The 24,232-nt window shown below is 40.6% G+C and overlaps 2 protein-coding genes across 2 annotated transcripts in view; one reads left to right on the forward strand and one right to left on the reverse strand.

Moving 5' to 3' along the window:
• Window positions 1-10,425: 10,425 nt before the first annotated feature.
• Window positions 10,426-16,933, forward strand: LOC108664340 (probable G-protein coupled receptor Mth-like 4). The gene is made up of 6 exons (XM_047883033.1): window positions 10,426-12,003; window positions 12,285-12,363; window positions 13,622-13,809; window positions 13,875-14,099; window positions 16,086-16,125; window positions 16,813-16,933. The coding sequence occupies exons 1-6, from the start codon at window positions 10,539-10,541 to the stop codon at window positions 16,931-16,933; spliced, it is 2,118 nt and encodes a 705-aa protein (XP_047738989.1). The 5' UTR covers window positions 10,426-10,538.
• Window positions 16,934-20,327: 3,394 nt separating this feature from the next.
• LOC108664341 overlaps window positions 20,328-24,232 on the reverse strand; it is a 49,157-nt gene continuing 45,252 nt past the window's right edge. Inside the window, exons 37-40 of the mRNA XM_047883034.1 lie at window positions 24,014-24,154; window positions 23,442-23,544; window positions 22,740-22,949; window positions 20,328-22,239 (exon numbers count right to left, since the gene is read on the reverse strand). Coding sequence (XP_047738990.1) covers window positions 22,150-22,239; window positions 22,740-22,949; window positions 23,442-23,544; window positions 24,014-24,154 — 544 coding nt within the window. The 3' untranslated portion in view covers window positions 20,328-22,149. The remainder of the gene's footprint in view (window positions 22,240-22,739; window positions 22,950-23,441; window positions 23,545-24,013; window positions 24,155-24,232) is intronic.

Below are 24,232 nucleotides of genomic sequence, written 5' to 3' on the forward strand. Positions count from 1 at the left end.
GAATCGGGTTTAAAATCAATCCGTATCTACTGAACACAATAAATTAAGTTAGTTTAATAGAAAATGTTCCTACCCCCGACTAAACTATTTTTTGTTCCACTACGCGCTAACTTCATAACCGTTTGCCGGATTCTGTATCATGAATACGAAGATCAGCAGACATATGAAGCAACCATTTCATACAGTGAAGCGTCAATTGCAGTGAGATAGAGTGAATAATTGGCATCTGACACGTTTGCCGTGTTGTTAAATAACTGAGCGAGTTGTCATTGAAACAGAATTGTCAGCATAAAACATAGGAGCTCACGTAGTTAAATTTAGTCGCGTATGGGCAGTACGCTAAGTAATGGCTTCAAAGTGCGTAATTGGTTCTACATTTAGTTATTTTAAAAAAATTTCCTGGAGGCATAAATGTTTTATTATCCGCAATTGTATTGATAAACGTTAAAGTGTCCAAATGCATTTTCTCCGGCGTGAGAAAGCAATTTTTTTTACAATTCATTAGGCCTAGCCAAGCTATCGTTTCATGCGACCTTAATAAGCAGATAGTTCATGTATATAGGTTGCTGGGCCATTCACAGGTAGGACTCCGCAGCTCCCACATCGTTATATGTAATCACCGGTTTACTTTCGGACATGATAGTCAAAACAAATTCCCTTTAATCACTTGAAGATTAAAAGCTCCAACGAATTTAACAATTTCCAGCGATTTTGTCGAGAAATATTCAAATGTAAATTTTGTAATGTGAAGGAAGCGTCGAAAATATAAAAATCTAGAGAATATTTCATCCTTGAATTACTGGCTTAATCTACCATATAACTTATGGATTTGAAACCTTGCATGGTCGACGAGCATCCTACCAAGATTTTGAAGTGGGTAACAGTTGCCAAACTGGTCGTCCTTCAACAAGAACGGAACGGAGCCAGGAAGCCGATGTCGTAGCAACAGTCTGGGTCTCTGCGTCTCAGCCTCACTCGACTCTCGAGTACTTTAGTCTTAGTGAGTAGTGACCGTTGAGCAGCCGCGCCGGTAGGTAGATGTGTGCCTCACTATGATAACGATCTGGAGATTCCAATGCTCCTGACATGTGCTGCAATTACGGTGCAGGCTATGCACACTTAATTATAATAGCAGACGTGTCTGTAAATATCAAATAACTGCATATTGAAAATACACAGTATCTTATTAGTCATACGATACAAGTACTAATGAGAATAGATCGGGCATTTAGAGAGGACCGATGATCTCTACAGATGCTCATAGATTGCAGGGAATAATTTGACGTATACAACTTGTGGATTGTGCCGAAGAAGTGCTGATATTTTTTACAATAGATGTAAAAGTGAGCTCAGTGGTTTTTGAAAAATTGCATGCAAGACCTGTCTCTTATACACATCTAGATGTGTATAAGAGACAGGACNGTCTTCATGACTGATTATTGCTCAGTGTATCTTCTAACGTTTTGTTCAACCGAATATTTTGCAATAACTATCCCACGTATTTTCCTCTATTCCGAGAATTTTCTTCGAGAACTTTTGCGAATCAGTCTCAGCTTTGTTACGAACCATGTTAAACTCGCACCAATACTTGTCCGTCAACTGATTATTCTACTATCCTAACCGTATTGGCAATTTGTTTATGGTGAAGATCAGTATATGTATTACTAAACTATTTATGTATCTTTCCCCACATCGACTGGACGACTGCCAATACATTCATGCATTGCCAGTTGCCGTCTGTGGAAAGCTCGTCGTCAGCCTCTGTGTCATCCTCGTCGCCAAGATGGTTCTATAACACAACCGGTTTCGCTTCCTGGAATAATCCTCGTAGTTTGACAATTTGGTCCTCTAAACAATGCTTCAGTGGCTGCTAACATGCCGATTTAAAGTTATAGCTTTGTTTCTGTAGAAAAATAAAGTAGTCGATTTAAAGTTATAGATTTGTTTCTGTAGAATATAAAGTAGAAATTACGTTTTAAGAAAGGGAACGAAACAGGTTCTCAGTCCAGATGCCTCAGCAGAGCAGGAACCATGGGAGCGCGGTCACTAGGCTACTACTTATGTGACACCTGGTCTTCAGCCAAGCACGTTGCGCTCAGTTGAGTGACATTGCATGCCTACCATCGTCGAGTACCCCAAAAATATCACAACAGCAGCATCGTCAAATGAAAGTCATACGACCACATTATTTATCCATAATCAGTTCGACCTTCGTTCGTTTGGCGACAATCGGAAGCACAGGCTTTGTTTCCATTTCTCCACAAGCATTCACCGCTCCCCCTCCTGGCGAAGTACGTTCTGCAACACCTCATGCTGGGAACCAACAGACACAAATATGGCCGACACATCGGCGTTAATTTTGCTATAATTATTGGCTGGCCATCAATAATTCGATTGCAATGTTTAACGCAGCAGAAAGGGTTATTTAGAAAACTAACAAGCTGCCAGATTCAGGTTCCTTCCCCCGTTCATTTCCCTCCGTAACATGCTCACCTACCATTCAGGTAGGAAAAACATTGTATTCCGTAGTTGGCGGCGTCAACTTATTGGCCGGTAATACCAAGCGTTGTAATGCTTGGTGCGATTATCGATTAGTGTTATAATTGTCGTAATGACTTATCTAGGCAGTCATATTGGCCGAAAGAATTCATCCGTTGTCTAAATTCATGTTGTTGCACAAGATAAATTTCATACATGAATGAGATGAACTTTCTAGTAAAGAGAAATAAATATGATTGCAATTAAAGCAATATATTTATCACAACATCCCCGAGTAAAATATGCATCTATTTCCATTTTACCGTATTAATGTTTGTATACATTGTGCAAAAATTAATTTTGTTGAAGAAGGGGATGAGAGCGTGGAAGCCATGTGGTAGATCGTCTACTTGTTATTCATCACTCGCCGTAACTTTCAAGAATTGTGTGGTGTTAGATCTTCTGAGCGTTGGGCATCACTCGCTGTAACTTTTAGGAATTGTGAGGTGTTAGAATGTTAGATCTGAGCGTTACGCGACGCTCGCTGTAACTTCTCCGGATGAGGGCATGCAGCCAAAACCGTCGACACTTTTGCTATTCTTCTATCTAAATAAATGGGTATAATTTTACCGATAATGTATATAAAAGTATATTTTTAATGATGTGCTGGAATTCCTACTACTGTGACTTTTAGAAGTTTTATGCGATGCCAAAGCTTTTTTTGTTCCAATAACGGAAAAAATCTTATAGTTCACGATATAGCAGTCATGACTAATGATATAAACATCTTCCGTGCATGAGGAGTCAGTAAAAATGTTCTCTCTGAATATGCCCTCAGTTCAGTGATGGCATCGAAAGGTGAATGGACAATAGTAATCAATATCAGCAACGGTAGCCGCAAAATTTCTGACCGCCGATGCCACCAAGTAAGGATAACACCGGATGCCTGGTGCTGTACCTAAACTTGCCAGCATCCGAATGATTTTTAATTGGGTTCAAACAGGAACGGAATGGAGTCAGGAAGCTAAAGTCTGAACCGAATCGACACTTCTACGAACTCGCCTGCGCACTAGAACGCAAATCCTAACTACACGCTCAACCTAATCACTCATAACTCGATTTGGTAAAGTCTGACTAAACTGACTTAGTACTTCAGTGGCCGTTGAGCAGTGTGTGGGCGTGGACGGTACGTCACATGGAAAAATATCTGGAGATTTCGATGCCAATGGTGAATCTGTCGAGCAGGCTATGCACACATAAATATAATGGTAGATGAAGCACATGCTGTGAAAAACTAGTAACGGGATCGGGAGAGGATGCTGCATTTCATCCATCGTAAGATGAAAGGACTGATATCATTATCGGACATTTAGCGAGGACTAAGGTCGTACGTATCTCTTAAGAAGCTCCGAGATTGCAGGGAATAATTCGACGTATACAACTTGTGGTGTTTACTGAAAAAGAGCACTTGATTATTCAGATTGCTGAATTATTAATTTTCGCCATAGCGGTAACGGTGAACCCGGTGCCTTCTTTTGGAAGCCTGCATGCAAGGTCATGCAGGATAGTGCCTCTGCGGTCAGTGACACTGACACACTGTGACAGTGTAATTACAGTTTGGCGAGTGATGCGATTGAAACGTAGGTGCGCGATGATCTTAAGGCATTATATCTCGTTTACAATTCGAAAACCTATTTGGGCGGACGCACGAATAAATGATAACTGGTGAATCAGCGTGAAACAAGAATCTTTCCAAGCACAATTAGCACATGGCTTCAGAGCCGACTCAAATGAGTATTGTTTGATGCGTCGAATATTATATATTATATCAACATTTTGTTTGGCCTAATATTCACCAAAAATGCCTCGGGTATTTTCGGAAATTTTCCACGAAGAAAGTTCACGAATCACACAGCTTTGTAGGCAGTACGCGAACCTTGTTAAACTTGTAGGCTACCAATAAACTTTCGTCTCCTGGAGTCCTGACCATTGCAATATCTAAGCGCGTTAGCAACATTATTAGGATTAAGGGCAGCTTATCACTGCTATTGATGTCTGCATGGTCCCCAACACCACATTGACTGCCAGTGCCAATATATTCATGCTTGCATGCGTTACGAGTTGCTGTCTGGTGGACGTAACTTTCGACTTCACAACTGCCTACCGGTTTCACGTACTGGAAAATAATTGGAAAATTAGCTTCTCGAAAAGATGAACCCCGAAAAGCCGGCTAGAAGTTATATATAGCTTTGTTTCTTCCGGATCAGAAGACGAAATAGAAACTACGTTGTTAACAATCATTCGTCAAAGGTTTTCAATCCTGGCGTTGAAGGAGAGATGAAATCGAGGGAGTGCAACGTGCAACTAAAGGCACAACGCTCCTGACAAACCTATTGCTCTGTGTTGCCTAATAGCTAATACTGCATGCCTTTAGAGCATAATTGCATAACATTGCAAGACTACCGACGCCAATTACCTCAAAAATATCACAACAGCAGCGTCGTCAAATAAAAGAGATACGACCAAATTATCTATCAATAATCAGTTCGACCTTCGTTTGATCCACGACGATCGGAAGCACTGGCTTGGTTCTTCCACAAGCCTTCGCGGCATCGCTGGGCTCCACCTCCTGGCAGCGTACGTTCTGCAACATCACCTGCTCCGGGACCAACACAGACACAAATATGGCTGGCATATTGGCGCTAATTCTGCTCTAATTTATTGGCTGGCCACCAACAATTGGGTTGTAAATTTTAAAGCTGCAGAAATTGTTGTTTAAAAACTTATTGGCTGCTAATACCAATCGTTGTAATGATTGGTAGGAATATCGATTAGTGTTATAATTACCGTAATCACTTATCGAGGCAGTCATAACGGCTGTAATTAAGAATCTCTGAATTCATCCGACGTCAATTTTTTATTCACGTTTCTAAGTCAAGATAAATTTAATACATGAATGCGATGAGTTGTCTAGCAAAAGGTTGATTATGATTGCAATTGTCTATTGCAAGATTATTGGGTAAAAATTTCATCTTTCTCCATTTTGTCCCTATTAACGTGTGCATTATACGAAAATTCAATATTTTCATGAAGAGGCTGAGAACGTCGAAGCCATGGTTGAACCATGGTCGAAGCTGTGTGGTATTGATCGTCTACGCATTATTCATCACTAGTTGGAACGATTGCGAGTTGTGTGGTGTTTGCTCATATCATATAGTTCTCGGAATGCCAGTCATGATCAATGCCTCTTAATTAAATAGGTGACTCAAATACGCCCTCCGAATATGCTCAATTATAACATCTGTTGAGTGACAATAGTAATTGATCCCAGCATCAGTGGCCTCTGAACTCCGAGTGTCAACAATGCAATCAACTGGGGACAACACATGACACCTCTCACAAATGAGTCTAGTCTGACTGTCTGACTTGTACTTCTGTTCTGAACTTCTGATTGCTGATTCGAGTACTTCAGTGTGCGTCGAGCAGCGTGCGAGTGTGGATGTGCACGCGCGTTTCACCTGATCAACGCTGTGGAGATTTCAATGCTAATGGCGATGCTGCCGTCCTGGTTGTGCATGCTTAAATATATTAGCAGACGTAGCCAGTACTGTTACTAACAATTAACTGTGTTTGGAAAACATGCAGCATTTTATCCATCGTATGATGAAAGGACATTATCGGGCATTTTACGAGGACTAAGGATCTTTTCTGCTGAAGCGTAGAGATTGCAGCGTGCAGGGAATAACTTGACGGATAGAACGTGTGCTTGCCGATAAAAGTAGACTTAATTATTCACATTGTTAAATTATTTTGCAATTGCGGTAGCCGTGAGCTTGGCGTCTTTTTTTTGAAAGACTGCGTGCAAGGTCGTTCGGGATAGTGCCGTGAGTACTGATTGGATAATTAATTTCATCTGTGGAATGTGGTAGGTAAGTATAATTAATTGCAGTTCGGTAGGTAAAATGTCTCGCTTGTTTTTCTAAAACTTACTTGGACGGACAACTAAAGGAAGGATAACTGGCGAATCAGCATGAAACGATTTTTCCAAGCACACAGCTTTGGAACCGATTAGTTTCCGGTGTATCGTCTAGCATTTTGTTTGACTGATCATGCATTAGCAAAAACGCTCCAAGTATTTTATTCCATTATGTTGCTTTTCTACGAAAAACGTATACGTATCAGAGCAGACTAAGCTTTGTACGCGAAGTTAGTTTAAACTCGCACACAACATGTCAGTCTACTGATCATTACGCTAGATCCTATACGCGTTGGCAACTTGGCAACTTGATAATGATGGAGTGAAGTACATCAGTCATCACTGATATTGAATTCTCCATAATACCACACTGACTGCAAATACATTCATGCTTAGATCCCGATTTGCTGTCTAGTGGACATTTCGCCCGGTTTCACATACTGGAAAGTGGAAAATTAGTTGATAATTTGCTCCTCTAAACGATGGTCATTTATTTAGTAGCTGCCTATGAGTCGTCTAAACGTTATAACTTTGAACGAAGTAGAAACTCTGCTCTAAGCAATGATACATCAGTGGTTCTCAGTACATGCGTCGCAGCAGGGCTGGAGCGCGGACAGTGTATTTACATTATGCCACTCTTCAACTAAACCTGTTGCGCCAAGTTAAGCAATATTACGTGCCTGTAGAGCCCAAGTGCAAAACATTACTGCAGTTACTACATGCCTGTAGAGCCCAAGTGCAAAACATTGCATGCTCAACAGCGGTATCAAAAGGTATCAAAACAGCTGCGTCTTCAAATGATCACACTATTTATCAATCATCAGTCCGCACGTCGTTGGCTTTGGATAATCGGAAGCACAGGCTTGGTACGGATTGGAACCTGTACAAAGTGCCTGCATGTTTGTGTGTGTGTAATAAATTCATGTGTGACTGTTATGTGCTTGTGTTTGCTACAATAATTATTGTGTAGGTATTGTGTGTATGGTCTAACTCCATAAAATCACTGTATTTTTTGTATGCACGAACTGACAAAATCAAATATATGTGTACCTATTGTGCTCTTTTGTGTGAGTATGTTTAATAAATCCCTGTTGTTTCCGCGTTTGTTTACTCTAATAAATCCTTGTGTACGTGCGTGGTTGCGTTAATCTTGATAAATCCTTGTACATGTAAGAGTGCGCGTGTGTTCAGTGCAATGATGTACCTGTGATGGTATATTTAAGAATCAAACCTTGTGTGGGTGCGTTCTTTCTTACGAATCATTGTGTGCATGTGTGAGTAAACATAACGGCTTATGTTGTGTTTACGAATCAATCCTTGTTTAAATGCGTTGCTATGTTCACTAATATAAATTTTTCATTGTCTACCTGTGTGGCTTCGATGTGTATTAATGATAAATTACTCAGCATTGATCTTATGACCTTACCTTAAATTAACCTTAAATTAAAGACTTTTTTTTGCATTTTTGTTTTCATGTCTATTGATGATAATTTAAATTGAAATTCTCCGAATCCGTATAATTTATTTATAAATTAAAATTACGTATTTTTTACATACATATTCTGGCCCTGGAAGAAAATGTGTGCCTCGCTGGACATTATGTTTCGATGAGCGAAATAACGATGATTTTTGAATCCACAGTTGAAAGATAATAGCCTAATTAATCCATGCCTAAGTATATATTGTTTTCTAAAGATTTTATTTGTGTCTCCATATCAGTAAACAAACTGTAAACAACTAGTGTAACAAGCAGGACGTGTCATCCTGTGGCGTAGATAGGACGCCCGTGCCATACTTTAGTTATCTCTGGAGTCCTTCGACTCATCTTCATTTTTTGTATTTCTTATCACGTTTCCGAACTAGTTTTTGGGTGCACAAAAACTTGTTTCTGAGACTGATGAAATATTCGTTGTTATTTCATCTCACAAAAAAAAATAGTGATAAATACTTCAATAGATTGCATGAACTCAAAAAAAATGAGTGAAAAACTGTCCGAATAGCGATGCACTTTTAATTTGCCTTGATCTAAGTCATCCTGACTCGGTTTGGCCCGGCAAAATAAAGTGTGTCACTATTTAGACTTTGTGACCCACTCATTTTTTTAGCAACCGGTAATCCGGTATGCAAGTAAATGATGTAATTGAACAATCTGGAACCAACAAAATTCTTAAAAAGATTCTATTTTCTTATGCTTTGTATTATTCACTGCGTCACAACGTAGAAAATATCTCTCGTCATGCGCCCTTGAAAATAAAGTAAAAAAATTCAATTCAGCATGAGGCTCCTCCGGCGGGGCCTCCGGATGTTAGTAAATGTAAGGATTTGGATTAAAAAATTCCTCTGTGGCAGCCGAAGCGTCCACCAGAGCTTGTTATAGTGTAGGAATTATGGTTACTAAACATTTTCAAGTATAAAATTAAGTTAAGTGTATGGGCGAGAAACGCCATTAAGAACAAGATACAGAATTGGTTCTAAACTACGGCACCTTCTTAGTCATTTACTAATGACCAATCGAATGTGCTGCATCAACAGCGATTGTTCTTAAATTGGGCTACACATGACTATCTGTCACATATGTATACAGTAAATATTGCTTTGATAATGAACAGTGTTCACTGTTCATTGTCTTTGTGCACTTACTTTGCACAAAGTAAGTGCAATGTACAAAAATAATCGTATCAATATTATGTGTTTCCCCGGATCTTGTCAATAAACACGTAACAGCGCTATTAATCCGGCGTGATTCCCAGGGACTTGTTGGGATATTCCGGTCCGGACGGTGGGACACCGGCGACCTCTTGTTCCGTTTCGCTTTGAGGAAAGACCGAACTAATATTCGTACGTATTCCTCTTAGGCTTTCAGGACACCAGGTACTGGCATGAGCCTGGCGTTTTATGCGACTGACGGGATTAACTAGAGTTACTTGACACTAGAAATTATAACATACCGAAATATAGGTAACGAAAATAAATGTAAGGAGCAATTGTAAGAAGTAACTATGTGTTTGTAATTCGATACTTGAAAAATTTGCAAATTAAACAATCACATTTTTGACCTTGTCCTCCTAAACAATCACATTTTTGTGCTTGATTTCTTTCATATTTAGTTTACAATGCATCTCGATGTCGTTTACTATCCGCTATCTTTCAGAGATTTCCTGTTTCCCCACGCAATAAAGAGACGAACTGTTCGGCATTCCCGGTACGATGCGCCGGAAATCATCAATCGTGTTTTCTTTGTCCGGGCACAATATTGCAACGCTGTAGAGGCATTAGGTGATGTCATCAGTGCTGTCACAGCCGCAAGTGTGATGTGTACAGTAGAACATGATCATGTGGACGTTACAATGACGCTAGTGGGTAACTACTTCGTTGTCCTCGACTCACCAGTCGCTACATGATGATTCGTCCACCAGTTTTCTCGACCGTTACCTGACAGAAATTCTAATACGAGTAACATTTTTCAATATATGAGATTTTATAGACCTAATCATTTTTATGATTGTAAGGCAGACAAGCAAATATGCATGCAACGAAATAGTTGTGAGTGCCGCCTTACGTTACTTTGTTGCTCTATAAACTCGTTCGTAAATGTGTCTAACAATCAGAAATGGTTAAGACTTCATCCTAACAACGATGCATTCTCCTCATCATGTATCATCCAGACCAAGTTTGGAATGGAAATGGAGCGTATCAGTGCTACGTCTGCTTCTGCTGTGTGTAACAAAGTGTGTTATTATGTGGACAATATGCCTTCATTAATTTCTCTGAATGTTGTGGGCCTCACTGATCTGTACTTTGTCATCTGGAAGTGAATTACTGGGATATGTAGTAAAATCTTGACTTATGTATATGCTCGTATTGTATTTTTAAATATTAAAATGTAGTAAAATTTATATCCATTTTCAGGTTTAATTCTGTTGCACTGTTCATATACAAGAAAAATGCTGCATTAACTTAAATTAAATAAAACAAATTACTTATCAATATCATTCTAAATTAAATCATACATGCTAAGAAAACGGATAGTTTCCATTAAGTTAACTTTTAATAAAATTAAAAGATCAGTGAAATAAGGAACGAAATGAATCCCAAGATATATAGCCTTGCAGTTGTTATCATACATTATCTATTTTTCGTCTCCGTTGTTACGAGTCAAGAAACTGAAGATCCTTCGCTGTTGTCGGATGACCCAGCCGAAGCTGTAGTATACGTCAGGAAATGTCGGTGCCAAGTCACGGAAGTATTAGACTCCTCTGGTCAGTGTGTTGAACACCCATTTCTGGTAGATGCGAACCAGAAATCCCATTTTAATACTACAGTCAAAGACCTTTCTTGTCTACCCCCACTGTTTACCGTTGTCTTAAGCCAGGAAGAGTTTTCTCCTGTTGAGGGTGGTGAGATTTACGTTCCCTTGATGAACTCTTTCCTGTCTTATGAAGATCATTGCCTGGAGTACAAGGACAATGTGTTCGGAAACATTAATATTGAGGCCAAGGTCTGTATTACCGCCCCTGTCATACCCATTTGCTGTCCAGGGGGAGTAATGCCCCAGCGGGATTCAGACGGAGCTGTTATCTCGTGCGGATCCTCGTCTGAATCACCCACATCTGATTCCATATTCACCAGTGGTAAAGATTTACCAGCACCTATTCACCATAGCATGGACTTTAGACTACCGGTTTATGTTGGCGCTAATACTGTTGACTTTGGGGTGGTGCCCACCGTAGTATCTTCTATATCGTGTAGTGATGGAAAAAACCTAACCACAACAAATCTGGGGTGGACAGACCAAGCTGTTGTCACGTACGTTGCAGACGGTACCTCGCTGGAATGGAAGAGTCCGAACGGTCAAAGTGTCACTCTAAACCCTGGGGAGTTTTGCCTCGGGAAAGCGGATTCAGACGGCAGCCGCTATGTAGGGTTCTTCTGTTACCAGAACCCTCTCGACCTGCATCAACAGCAGTGTCGCAACCGCACCTGTGTACGCAAATGCTGTGATGCCGATTCCGTGTTCGTAGGTAGAGAAGGGTGCACAAAAGTAGATGAACCCAGCGAGTGGTTACCAGTAATCCACAACCGCGAAACTATGCAACCCTTGCACTACAACGTGACAGTGACAGAAGTCTACGGATTTCCCATCTGTGGAGAGTTCTTTGATTTGGACTCTTCTGAACCCTACGTACTGACGGATGATGGTCATTTAACCCTTTTGCACGGAGTTTCATACGCAGCCCACCGGTACTGCGTGGATAACTTGCTGGACGACAATAACTCCAGTAGTCGCATCGCGGTGGTCTGTTTCGACCACCAAGAGAACACAGACTCGTGTTATTGGCAGAAAATCTTAAAGAGCGTGGCTTTGGCTCTGTCATGCATCTTTATATTGGCCACGCTCTTCGTCTACTTCAGCGTCACCGAAATCTTCAGGAGGCTCCCCAGCAAATGTGTTCTTTCTCAGAGCTTCGCTCTCCTGCTCTCCTTCCTCTGCCTGATATCCTTGCAGGCTCTTAGTACCGGCGAATCCACTCCCTTTTGCATTGCTACAGGTCAGGAAAAATTCATATCAACTTTGCATGTAATTAGTGATAATATTATTTCATCCATTTTAATATGTGCTAATGATGACAATAAGTTTTAAATCTGTTTATTTAAATTTTATTTATGTTAAGAAGAACCTACGTTTTGAAAAATCTTTGTAATATTTGGTATGTGTTCTATTGAAGAAATTATTGCATGTAAGTAGCATCTCATAATGGTGGAAGCTCTAATAGAAATCAAATTCATTAAAAAGATTATGTGCTTTTAATGAGTGATTTCCGTTGTTCAGGTCTGTTGTTCTACTATTCCACCCTGGCTTCATTCTTCTGGCTGAACGTCATGTGCTTCGACATGTATTTCACAATCAAGTACGTACACCGCAGTGTAACAACCAAACTTAAGACCATACATAACTCCAGAAGAAAGTATTTCTTCGTTTACAAACGAAGATTGGTATACCTTAAAACCGTTGTAGGCGAAAATGATTCTTCGTTTGCTAAAGATTTGCATACCTTAAAACCGTCGTAGGCGAAAATGTTTCTTCGTTTCCTAACGAAAATTTGTATACCTTGAAACCGTCATAGACAAAGTCTTGTTTACGTCTTCGCATAGCAAAACTCGAACGCAATGTTGCAAGCAGCACGAGAATAGCCCACCGCGCAGGCTTGTCTGCTAGGCGAGGAAATGTTTGTTTACGTGGTACGCCAGCAGCCTCGATCCTTATTCACGGAAGGAACTCACAGTTGCTAATAGTTATCACAACGACCTCAACATTTGTATTAAGCAGCAATAATGAAGCGAACTCGCCCGTGTGTTATAATGTAATCTAAAATATCTCAGGAATAACAACCTAAAATCACTAGCGAGACATGGCGTAACATTTATTCATTCTCCTAGAGTAGCTGTGTCGACAGGCAAACGAGAGCTTCCTTAGCTGATGCTGAGTTTGATCACAAACAATAACTCTTTTGGGGGATACAGTTTTGCATTTATGCTTAATTTAAGAAATTTATTCACACTAAAAATTATTTCGCATTTGGTGTACAGACATTAAATAGAATAAGATAAATGCATTTTTCAATGAGATTTTGAACATCCCGTGTCACAGCGCATTTGGAATTAAGAGAGTTCGCGTTTAGACTGCAAATGTGGAATACACAGCAGCCGTACGGATAAAATTTATCATATTGAGCCATTGAATCGCATTATATCCAATAAGATGTATTTTGAAAAATTATGTGCTTTGCCATATTCCACTCTATTAGCTTTACTTTACCGTACTTGACGCTCCTGCTCACGATACAGTACCGCGTATAGCAATTCTCAATAGGTTTACATGGATGCACTTTACTCTCTACTTAATTCGACCGTGAAAAATTGCACTTTGGTGTAGGTACTCTCCGTCACTCAAGTGCCCTATACTTTGTTATTCAAGTGCAGTGAACTCGAGTTCTATAAAACAGGTGCATACTATACGCAATTAAGAGAGCAAATATTTATAAAGATTGGAACTGCGGGGTATCGATCCCCGTACTTCTCGCACGCTAAGCGAGCGCTCTACCATTTGAAACTCCTTTACTCAGCTACCCTGTCCTATTCTGTCGTTCACGCCCCTGTCGTCCGCAGGTCCATCGTGCCGGTGTCGGAGTGCGGCAGTCACCTCAAGTTCTTCGCGCTGTACTCCCTCTACGGCTGGGGGCTGCCCCTGCTCTTCCTCGTCGCCGTCTGCGTCGTCGATAACTTGCCTCTTGATCTCGCACACTTCCACGTCATCAGGCCCAACATCTTCTCGGCCTGCCACATCCCCAACCAAGGTGAGTCCGCAGCCACCATCAGGCCCAGTGGTTAAAGTTCACAGTAACAGGATTGGCGCAGAAAGGCGCGGGTTCGTACACTCTTTCTGCCGGCCACCTGCCCAACCAGGGTGAGTCTGCCGCCATCATCAGGTTCAACATCTTCTCGGCCTGCCACATCCCCAACCAAGGTGAGTCTGTCACCACCATCAAACCCAACATCTTCTCTGCCTGCCACATCCCCAACCAGGGTGAGTCCGCCGCCACCATCAGACCAAACATCTTCTCTGCCTGCCACATCCCCAACCAGGGTGAGTCTGCCGCCACCATCAGACCCAACATCTCGGCAGCTTCAGCTCCAACACAGCTGATGGTATTACCCCGTCAACTGACCTCTGGGAATTACGGCGTAAAATGTACATTATATTGCAAGCCCCTAAAAATAATCCATGCCAATTTGAGTAGCAAAAAATACTTTACATCCATTCTGATTAATAACGATGACATTAAATAAAAAACGTATCTTCTTCTACTCAAAATCCATTTAGTGAGTTTTGCAATTTTTTCTAAATTCTTGGGCGCCGCTCTAGCAATTTTTGCTAAAGAAATAAACCAAATTTTTATATATATTTTATGTTGGCCCAACCTAAACTTCATGATTAACATTAATTTCAACTTTGATGTTAATTCAACATGGTAATTAAGCATTTTTTTTTATTTTGCATAATTTAGCTTCTTAGTTGAAAACAACTAGGAATAAAAGCCTGAGAATTTTCGAGCTTTGACAATAAATGAAGCCTCGACGTTTGGGAAAAAATTTCAAGAAGCTTTGTTAATTTCTTCAAAAGTTAAGAGAAAAAATCTTAAAAATTGTCTTTTCTCAGAGGCTTGCACCATACAGCTGTTCCTAATTTTCTTACAATCATTGTGGCTTGCATTGCAGTTTACGAGTTATTCAGTTGAGGACTCTATTAAATACCGGGTTACTTGATTAGTATTTTACTACAATATAACAGTGTGTGTTCAATTATAGCACAATTATTCTTCAATTAAATTGTGTTTTACTGATTGTTAAGAGGTGTGTTTGTAAATACCGTGCTACTTGATTTGTATTTTGCTGCAATAAAACCTTCAATTATATCACAATTTTTCTTTAATTAAATTGTGTTTTGCTAGGGGGCGGGTTGTGGGATTGCAGAGGGGGAGGATGAATATTGGTTAGTGGAGAGGGGAGAATAATTTTGGATTTTTGGGAAATTTGATGATTATGGGTGGATAGGGAAGAATGGGCGATTCAGGTTTTTAAGGGGTGATTATGGGCTTGATCCTCTACCGCCGTGTGTCACTCTCCGGGAGCATAACTTTCAAGTAAAATTATACGTAAACTCTTAAGTGTAGCAACCTCCGGACGTTTGTACGCAACAGAGAGCATTTTAAAGTTGTCGTACGTGGCGGCAACCATCAGTGCAAGTCATTCTGCGCTCACTAGAACCTATCCTTTTTGGGAAGTAGGCGCGTGACAATATTGCTCCGTTACTCGTGTTACTTAACCCTCGGTAGAGGGTTAAGAGAACGGATAGCTGATTATGGGTTGATATGGAGAGATGGGATGAAAAAGCATTTATGGACAGGAATGTGCAAGTATGAGTCTACGAGGAATGTATGTGAATACGCATTTATAATTATGAACTAAAATTAATGGAAGAATATGATCCTATGGTAAAGGTTGATGAATTTGGGCTTATGGGTAGAGAAGGATTACCTGCAGCTTTGCATAGTGTTGCTGTGATCATACCTTTCTAAATTATTAATATTTTCCTTGTTATCAATATTACGGCTGTCAATGAACATGTTGCATTGTTTTTGTTGCATTGAGATTTAATTTCTTTTGATAGTATTTTTGAATACTATGCGTCTCTATACATAATTTAAATACGATTTTTCAAGTGTACGAATATTCATTTCCCCCCACTGTATAAAAGAGGAAATGGTCCGAATAAATAATCAGAAACGTGTAGTTAAAAAGAAAATTTCAAGAACTGGAAGGAGATGGAGCGTCTCTTGAATTAAATCAGAGAACAAACTAGAGTGTAAGGAATAGTAGAATGACCGTGTGCGGTAGACGCAACACGAAAATAAATTAGAATGTAAGGAAGAGTAGAATGACCGTGTCACCGTGTGCGGTAGATGCAACACGACAATAAAGTAGAATGTAAGGAAGAGTAGAATGACCTTGCAAGGTAGACGGTGGTGCGCCACTCGCTCTTCATCTTCTTGTAGTGGAACGTGTGGTGGGTGACACGTGCTGCGTGTGGTGGGTGACACGTGCTACGTGTGGTGGGTGACACGTGCTACGTGTGGTGGGTGATATATCAGTGCGTCTATGCCGGTTTAATTAATTTGTGTTTCATCAAAATTCCTAAACGTGGCACGCTTCATCATATAAGTTTATATTATTTAATCATTTGAATGTTGTTAACGGTAAACAGTTGAGAAAACTTTATATAACTTGAAGCCGTAAAAGTGACGGTAAGCCAAGCTCTGCAAATTGCCAAGAACCTCAGGACGGTTGATAATTCGGTTGGTAATTCGGTTCGGTTGGTAATTCAGGATGGTTGAATTTCTTGGCAATTTGCAGAGCTTGGCTTACCGTCACTTTTACGGCTTCAAGTCATATAAAGTCTTCTCAACTGTTTTCCAGCCCCGTGACACCCTTTTATTGAAGGACCTAGTTATTTACGGTGTAACATGTTTCTTCTTTCGTATAATTGTTTTTTTTTTATTTTGTTTCTTATTATCCTCTCTACTGTGTTCAACATATTTGTTCGCTTATGAAAAGTACAAGTTATATTTGGATATGCACTATTTATCTAATGTAAATGAGTCGCTGTACGGTGACATTTCTTAATGGGACATCGTAATGTGTGTATGTATTACGAATTTATGACTCTATGTATGCATGTATGTCACTGTATTAACTAATTTTCGTGTATATTATGTATTAACGACGTGCGTGTTGCCCAGGCTGGTGACTGACGTCATCAACGCCCTGCGCGGTCTCTTCATCTTCGTCATCTTCGTCTGCAAGCATGGTTCTGTTGTGGGGGTTGTATGGAATGAATCCGAGGAAACTCCGATTTTCTAATTTACATTATTTTTTTTATAAATTATAATAGTCCAATAAATCTGCTGCTCGACTTTTTTTTTGCTACGTAATAATGAAAGCGTTTTTCTTTCGTCAGAAATCAATATGATATGATCTTTAAAATGAAGGAATTTTAGTTTGTCTGCAATGATGGCTTGATTCTCTATGTTTGAAACACGATTAATTTCTCTGCGGAAATAAAGCTTATTTCTCTAAAAAAGCAGTTTCGATTTCTCTATTTTTATCCTAAAATTGAAATAATTCATGTACTAAAAAAAATAATTTTGATATTAAGGTAATTTTTCTTCTGAATTTCTGGCAATTTTTTTATAAGGTAATTTCCCTATTGACATTAAAGTTGTTTTTCATGATCTTATTGAATCCCGGCAATTTTCCTATCCCAAGAGTTGGAAATTGTTTACCCTTTAACAGGGACTTGGCCATCTTGAAATTTGGGCAATTTTCCCATCCTGAATTGAAAACAGCTTGAGATTAAATGCAGCCTTCCAGATAATTTATTAACAGCTGTCTTCCTCTTCTTATATTTGAAGGCAGCGTTCTTCCCGTTATAAGCAGTCTATTTGGACTTTAAGAGAAATCGGCCTCCTGGGTCTTGAAGTAAAAACATTCTTCCTTGTATGTCTCGGTCCCTGCGTGACGCTGTCTCGGTCCCTGAGTGACACTCTCGGTCCCTGAGTGACACTGTCTCGGTCCAAATGTGACCCTGTCTCGGTCCAAATGTGACCCTGTCTCTGCCCCTGAGTGACACTGTCTCGGTCCCTGAGTGACACTGTCTCGGTCCCTGAGTGACACTGTCTCGGTCCCTGAGTGACACTGTCTCGGTCCCTGAGTGACACTGTCTCGGTCCCTGAGTGACACTGTCTCGGTCCCTGAGTGACACTGTCTCGGTCCCTGAGTGACACTGTCTCGGTCCCATCATGACCCTGTCTCGGTCCCTGCGTGACACTCTCGGTCCCCGAGTGACACTGTCTCGGTCCCATCATGACCCTGTCTCGGTCCCTGCGTGACACTGTCTCGGTCCCTGTATGACGCTGTCTCGGTCTCTTAGCTCCCTCAGATGCGCTGTTGCGTCCTTTCGCCGTCCCGTGTCCTCTTCAAGCTCCTCAAGCGCAAGTGGCCGAGCAGATGCGAGCTGCAGATGCAGTAAAGCTTCCGCCCGTTCCCTCGTTCTAGGGTATTTTTCGAACCCTCTTAAATTTGTTTCTTTATATATTACTCTGCGTGGTTAATTTTTGCACGGCCCTGGAACTTGCGCTTCGGGTTAAATTTGCTAAGACGGTTTTTTTTGCAATGTGGCTGCGCACTTGCATGAGCAACAGCTTGGGATGTATGACTCTGGCATATTGGTTTCTCGCGCACGCTTTGAGATTCTACCGATCAATTTCACTACTTCATGACTGTTCTCACTCTCACTCGTTTTTCACGCTTGTCTTCGGTTTTTCGGTCGCGCAAATCTGTCAACATTTTACGCGCGTCTCTTCAAATTTCTACTCTGCCTGCGAATCTGGGTGCTTTGGGCCGTTATCGGTGAAGTGTATATAATTCATGGCCTTTATTTTCCATGAGCTGCGTTACGATGATTCTTAACACTTTTGCGTGTTAATTCGACGGTTATTTATGGTTATTAGTGGTTCATCATTCACATTAAACATATGCATTTAATTATCTTAATAAAAGAATAAGATATCACTTTACTTTGCTTTGTGCAGTCACTCGGATAAAAAATGTACAAAAAGGTTCTGTGCTATAATCTGTACTGGTGAATACAAAATGGTGTCATTTGGAACATTATTACCGATATTTGCTTAGTTGTATGTCCAAGTTTAATTTATTAGCCATCCAGAGGTAAGTTCATAATTATATTCAGGCTGCGCATTCATGATCACAAAATGTCGCGTACGGTCACCTGCGTTTAGTCAACATTGTGTAGGTGTCAAGTTTCATTTTAGTGTTATATTATTGATGTCATTTGAGCGCAAATCTATCACGAATCAAACTAGCATTGTAATCAAGAGCTAAGGGAAACATTATTTCATTAATTATTTCAGTGTTTAAACCTGTAATTGATTGTTACGTAATAAGCCTCTAGTTGATTGTTACGTTTACTGAATAATTTATTAACAAATAATTTGACTTTCAGTTCAAGAACACATGGGGCCCTCGCCTGCCAGCGACGTGCCCCCTCGCGACCCTCTTCGCTAAGAGGACCCCTCGGGGATCCCGGTCCTCGGACCCCGACAGCGGCGCCTCTTCGTCCTTTTGGTCGTCACGCAAGACGTCTAGCACGTCCATCTTCGCGCTAGCGGGACGAAGGAAAGCTTCCGCGGCGGCCTTAGAGGCGACGGGAGAGAGCCACAAGATGAGCGCGGTGAACAGCGAGAGGAAGAACAGCACAGACGTCAAGTTTTAGGCTTTTTAGCGCATTTTATCATTTATGGAAAAATGCACTATTGTGCTCGCCATGTCCGTCTGTCTGTCCGTCCGTGGCTTCACGTTTTCGTCGACAAAAAAATGCGTTCTCTGTCACGCACTGCAGTGAGTACCGAGTTATATTTTTTTGAAGAACTGAAAAATTCAAGACACGAGAAGAGACAACATTAAGTTTCTCATTGTATATTTTATATAATCTCAGTAGCAAGTTTATAGAGTGTAGTGTGTTTGGAGGGACGAGAAGTGACTTATATTTAAGGCTTTAGAAATTAATGTTGCGACAGCGAGTCCGAAAATCTCAGAAGATCCCCGAGTTGAATAGGAAATGAAGAAAACCGACGACTTTATCTAAGTCTAACATATTATTAGGTGAGCTTATTTTTTAACTTACTTCAGATTTTTCGTTCGCTCATGCCTCATCAATTGTATTTATTGTTTATACAATCTGTTTACCTTCTTGCTTTCACAAGAATTTGCCATTTGCTGTGTTCCAGTTCGTGTCGGAATGCACGTTAGTGGTCAGCATTGCCCGTTACCAGCGCCTATGTCATATTCCTTCCCGTGAGCTGGCAGGCTATTGAGTAGAGTAGCCACGTCAATTCAATGTACACGAGTTATTACTCCAGTGTTAAGCCTATTATGAAGAACATGAGTGAGGTTCATCCTTCTCGAGTAGTGCAATATTTAGATTGTCACCCTATTGATGATGGTCCATTTCAACGATGGTTTTATAATAATAAATTTGAAATAATTGTTTAAGTTACCAGTTTGAAAAGCAAACAGTGACACTATAACCTTAACAGGATTACCCAGCTTGCCATTTCATCGTGGTTTCTTTTACAAATAAAATAAAGATAAAATCAAATGGCTCAAAGGCGATTGTTATTTATTAAATATTGTTCTTGTACATCTAACCTGCCAGAAACATGGGAAGAAAAACCAGTGAAAACTGATACTGTTTATGCGGCAATCAATCTAGTTATTCTAACACTTAATACTGAACGCCCTATGGTAACACACGAGAGCGTGACATACTTGACACGCACATCTCGTGTAGCAAGCCACGTTTGACGAGCTTATCTCACGTAGCATGCCACACTTGACACTCTTATCTCACGTAGCATGCCACACTTGACACTCTTATCTCACGTAGCATGCCACACTTGACACGCATATCTCGCGTAGCATGCCACACTTGACGCACTCGTCTCGCGTAGCATGCCACACATGACACGCTTATCTCGCGTAGCATGCCACACATGACACGCTTATCTCGCGTAGCATGCCACACATGACAGTTGACACGCTTATCTCGCGTAGCATGCCACACTTAATACAGATAGCCGTACTAAACATCAAAATCCTAACCTGAACATCATCTCTTCAAATCCCTGTTTGTTGTGTAATTACCTAGACTTAATAATATAACAAACAGATGAAACAAATACGGCGGGGCCGTCAACAAAATCGTCTCGCCTGTAACCAATAACATCGAACCTGCAATTTCCTTAGAATCATAGTTCTTAGCAAGCATAAAACAGTTCTTAGAACAAAAGACTTGTTCCAGATAACTAACATGGCTATGGAATGCCCCTTAGTTCCATTGTACAAATGATCCTTGGATCATACACAAAACTTTTGTTAATGTAATTAATAGTTAAAATGACACTTAATATCTACGGTTTGGACGCGTTTTATTGCGGTTGGCAGAAATCGAGATGTTCTTGTAGATTTGACGAACAATCGAGAAGTTCTGCCGCAGAAATATAACGCTCGCATGCCGTTGTTGGTGAGGTTTTACTGAACACAATTTTAATGACAGCGAGAAAGTTGGAGACCAGCAAATCTAAAAGAAAAAACGAAAACATTCTTATGACACTCGAGGCGACACGCAATCCAACAATATTTTTAATGAGAAATAACTTCTATCAGAACCGCTGAAAACCAGTTTTTTTTACAACGGTAAGTCAATATTATACAAATTTCTACGTCCTAAGCATCAAAATATAACTAAAAAAATGGTGGGAAATAAACTCCGCTGTACAAAAAAATCATCAACACGACAAATAAACTGCATGCAGTTCACTTACCTAAACTTCAGTTTTATTAACATTTAAAAGCTGCAAAAAGTCTGACGGGAAAACTTCATCAATAACCTCACGTCGAAACTGCACACTTATAAAAATAATTGAAATATCTCGCTGTACGACTAACACAAAGCAGTTAGCGAATATTTAACATGGACAGCAAATGAAGAGGAAACGTAATTACAGAGAACGAGCTCATGTACAAAGCTGTATACACACATCACCGTGAGCCAACAACATGCAGTTCCTGTACACATTAGAAAGTCATGATTTTCATTTCAGTCTGTAGGGAAGCCGATGTATTGGCAGAGCATTGGTCCTTTTTATAACTTCGAATGTTTCGTCGGATTATCTCGAGTGTCGGCCCTCTCGAGCTATTCTATCACACCATTACGAAATAAATGATCACATAATAACCTAAGGAAAAGCAATGCCCTGTATTTAAAACAGGCACAAAATGGGTTATTGCCGCTACGTGTCAATTAAGAGAAAAATTATCGTGGCTGCCTTAGATCGTTGCGTGTTCACTCAACTTGTCACGACTATGGCAATCATTTGCTGTGAATGAAGCCTTTAAGGCCTAGATAGTGGGTGGAGGAGGTCGGTGGACGTGTGTGAAGGAGGTCGGTGGACGTGGGTGGAGGCGGGCGGTGGACGTGGGTGGATGAGGTCAGCGAATTAGTTCATCCACTTGCGGCAGTTCTCAGCTCCACACATGCACGGAATTTTGCCGTCCTCTTCCTCATCGAATTTGTAGTCGTAGGCCAACTGGAATAAAAGTTTACGATAAAAAATGTCGAGCAGTCTGAAGATTGAGACGAAAGAGAATAGTTACTTGGAAACAAAAGAGAAGAGTTACTGGGAGACAAATGAGAAGAGTTACTGTGAGACAAATGAGAAAAGTCACTGGGAAAAAATAATTAAATACTAGTCCTACATTAAGCGACTATTTAGAATACTGTGCCCCGGAACTGCATTCAACTCCGAACCTGTCATGAGAGTTCGGCATTCAATAATTGAGTGAATATTAATCACATTAGGGAGAACTTTGTCCCTGCCCAAGAGCTCCAGAGATACAATAAAATGAAGTAATTTGTACTAATTTTATAGAGAATTTTTGAATTAAAAATTTGTCATCGTGAAGAGAAGAACATGATATGAAAGTTAAATTTACAAATTTAAAAGTAATTTCAGATCATCCTTACAAGTGAAAACCAAAATGCTCTCCTCTTTTCCCTCACTCGTCCCAAATAAAACACGAACTATACCTCTTCCCCTCGCATGATCTTGCGGTTGGCAATAATGACGATCTTGCGATCCTTCTCGATCTGCAGGATCTCGGTGTAGCAGTTGGGGTCGCAGCAGTGGTTGATGTAGCGCGCCAGACCACCAGTCTGGGTAGCGTCCACCACCAGGTTCTCCCCCAGACTGAACATGTAAACGCCTCGGTTGGCGGCCTCGTAGCGCTTCTCACGGACCTGCGATATAATAAGCAGTTAAGCATTCGTTCCTTTTGAAAAAAAAAAAAACAGTGGCATAAACCTGCCAACTTTCTGACGTACTAGACATCAAATTTGCACTTTTACATAATTATAAATCATAAAATTTAGACACGAGTGAAAATGAAAACGCATATTACGCGGCTGGTAACAACAACCCACAACCAGCCAGGAATGAAGAAACGGGTTCCTCGAAAAACTCTAAGAAAGTACAAGTTGCCTTCTGCTTTTGGGCAAATAAAAAGCTGTATTTTTTTGTAACCTAATCTTTCTATGCTAAATTCAAGTCCTTGAACATAAATTGCTTGGAAAGCATGTAAGAATTTGATGCAATAGTTACAGCCAAACAAATATAACTAGTGTTTAGAGTGCAGAAAAGTCTGCCAAGCGTGAAGAGTGCAGACAAGCCTGCCAAGCGTGTGGAGTGCAGACAAATCTGCACAATTTCTGCAGGTCAGACAAAGACCATACCTCGGCCAGCTCGGCGCGGATGATCTCGCCGATGTACTCGATGATCATGGTGCTCTTCTCGATGTCCCGCGCTGCGTACAGACCCAGGCCTTGGATCTTAGACCTGCAAGGAGCGTGCAAAAGTCAGATGATGTTGCCCACAAGCCTTACCCTCGAGATAAAAATCTTCACCATGTTTAACATTCAAACAAGTAATGAGATTCAATTTAGGCCGCAAAATCTCAAATGTTACGTTACCGAATTAGAAAATAAATGGGAAAATGGTACAATCGTTTTTGTCCAGATAAATAATCAAAAACGTGTAGTTAAATAGAAAATTTCAAGAACTGGAAGGAGATGGAGCGTCTCTTGAATTAAATCGGAGAACAGACTAGTAAGGAAGAGTAGAATGACCTGTTAGGTAGACGCAACACGACAATAAAGTAGAATGTACGGAAAGTAGAATGACCGTGTGCGGTAAACGCAACACGACAATAAAGTAGAATGTAAGGAAAGTAGAATGACCGTGTGCGGTAAACGCAACACGACAGCAACACGACAATAAAGTAGAATGTAAGGAAGAGTAGAATGACCTTGCAAGGTAGACGGTGGTGCGCCACTCGCTCTTCATCTTCTTGTAGTGGAATGAGCGCGAGTGCGCGAAGGGCTTGACGTAGTCCAGCGTCATGGTGATGTTGGCGATGGTGGCCGCTGTGCGGGTGTCACCAGAGTTCCTGCATATGCGATGTTAGTGTTAGTGGAGAGGTCCACCTAAGTAAGTGTAGGGGCTGTGAACATGGCCTTTAGTAAGG

Source organism: Hyalella azteca, unplaced genomic scaffold (genome assembly GCF_000764305.2).
Source record: "Hyalella azteca isolate HAZT.00-mixed unplaced genomic scaffold, Hazt_2.0.2 contig11845, whole genome shotgun sequence".
Classification (NCBI taxonomy): Eukaryota; Metazoa; Arthropoda; class Malacostraca; order Amphipoda; family Hyalellidae; genus Hyalella; species Hyalella azteca.

What these genes read in the sequence shown, in the direction of transcription:
- LOC108664340 (XM_047883033.1), top strand. Translation starts at nt 10,539, where the DNA reads ATGAATCCCAAGATATATAGCCTTGCAGTTGTTATCATACATTATCTA. An exon ending in TCCCTTTTGCATTGCTACAG is followed by an intron (nt 12,004 to 12,284) that starts GTCAGGAAAAAT and finishes TCCGTTGTTCAG; the next exon opens with GTCTGTTGTTCTACTATTCC. An exon ending in GGTGACACGTGCTACGTGTG is followed by an intron (nt 16,126 to 16,812) that starts GTGGGTGACACG and finishes CGTGTTGCCCAG; the next exon opens with GCTGGTGACTGACGTCATCA.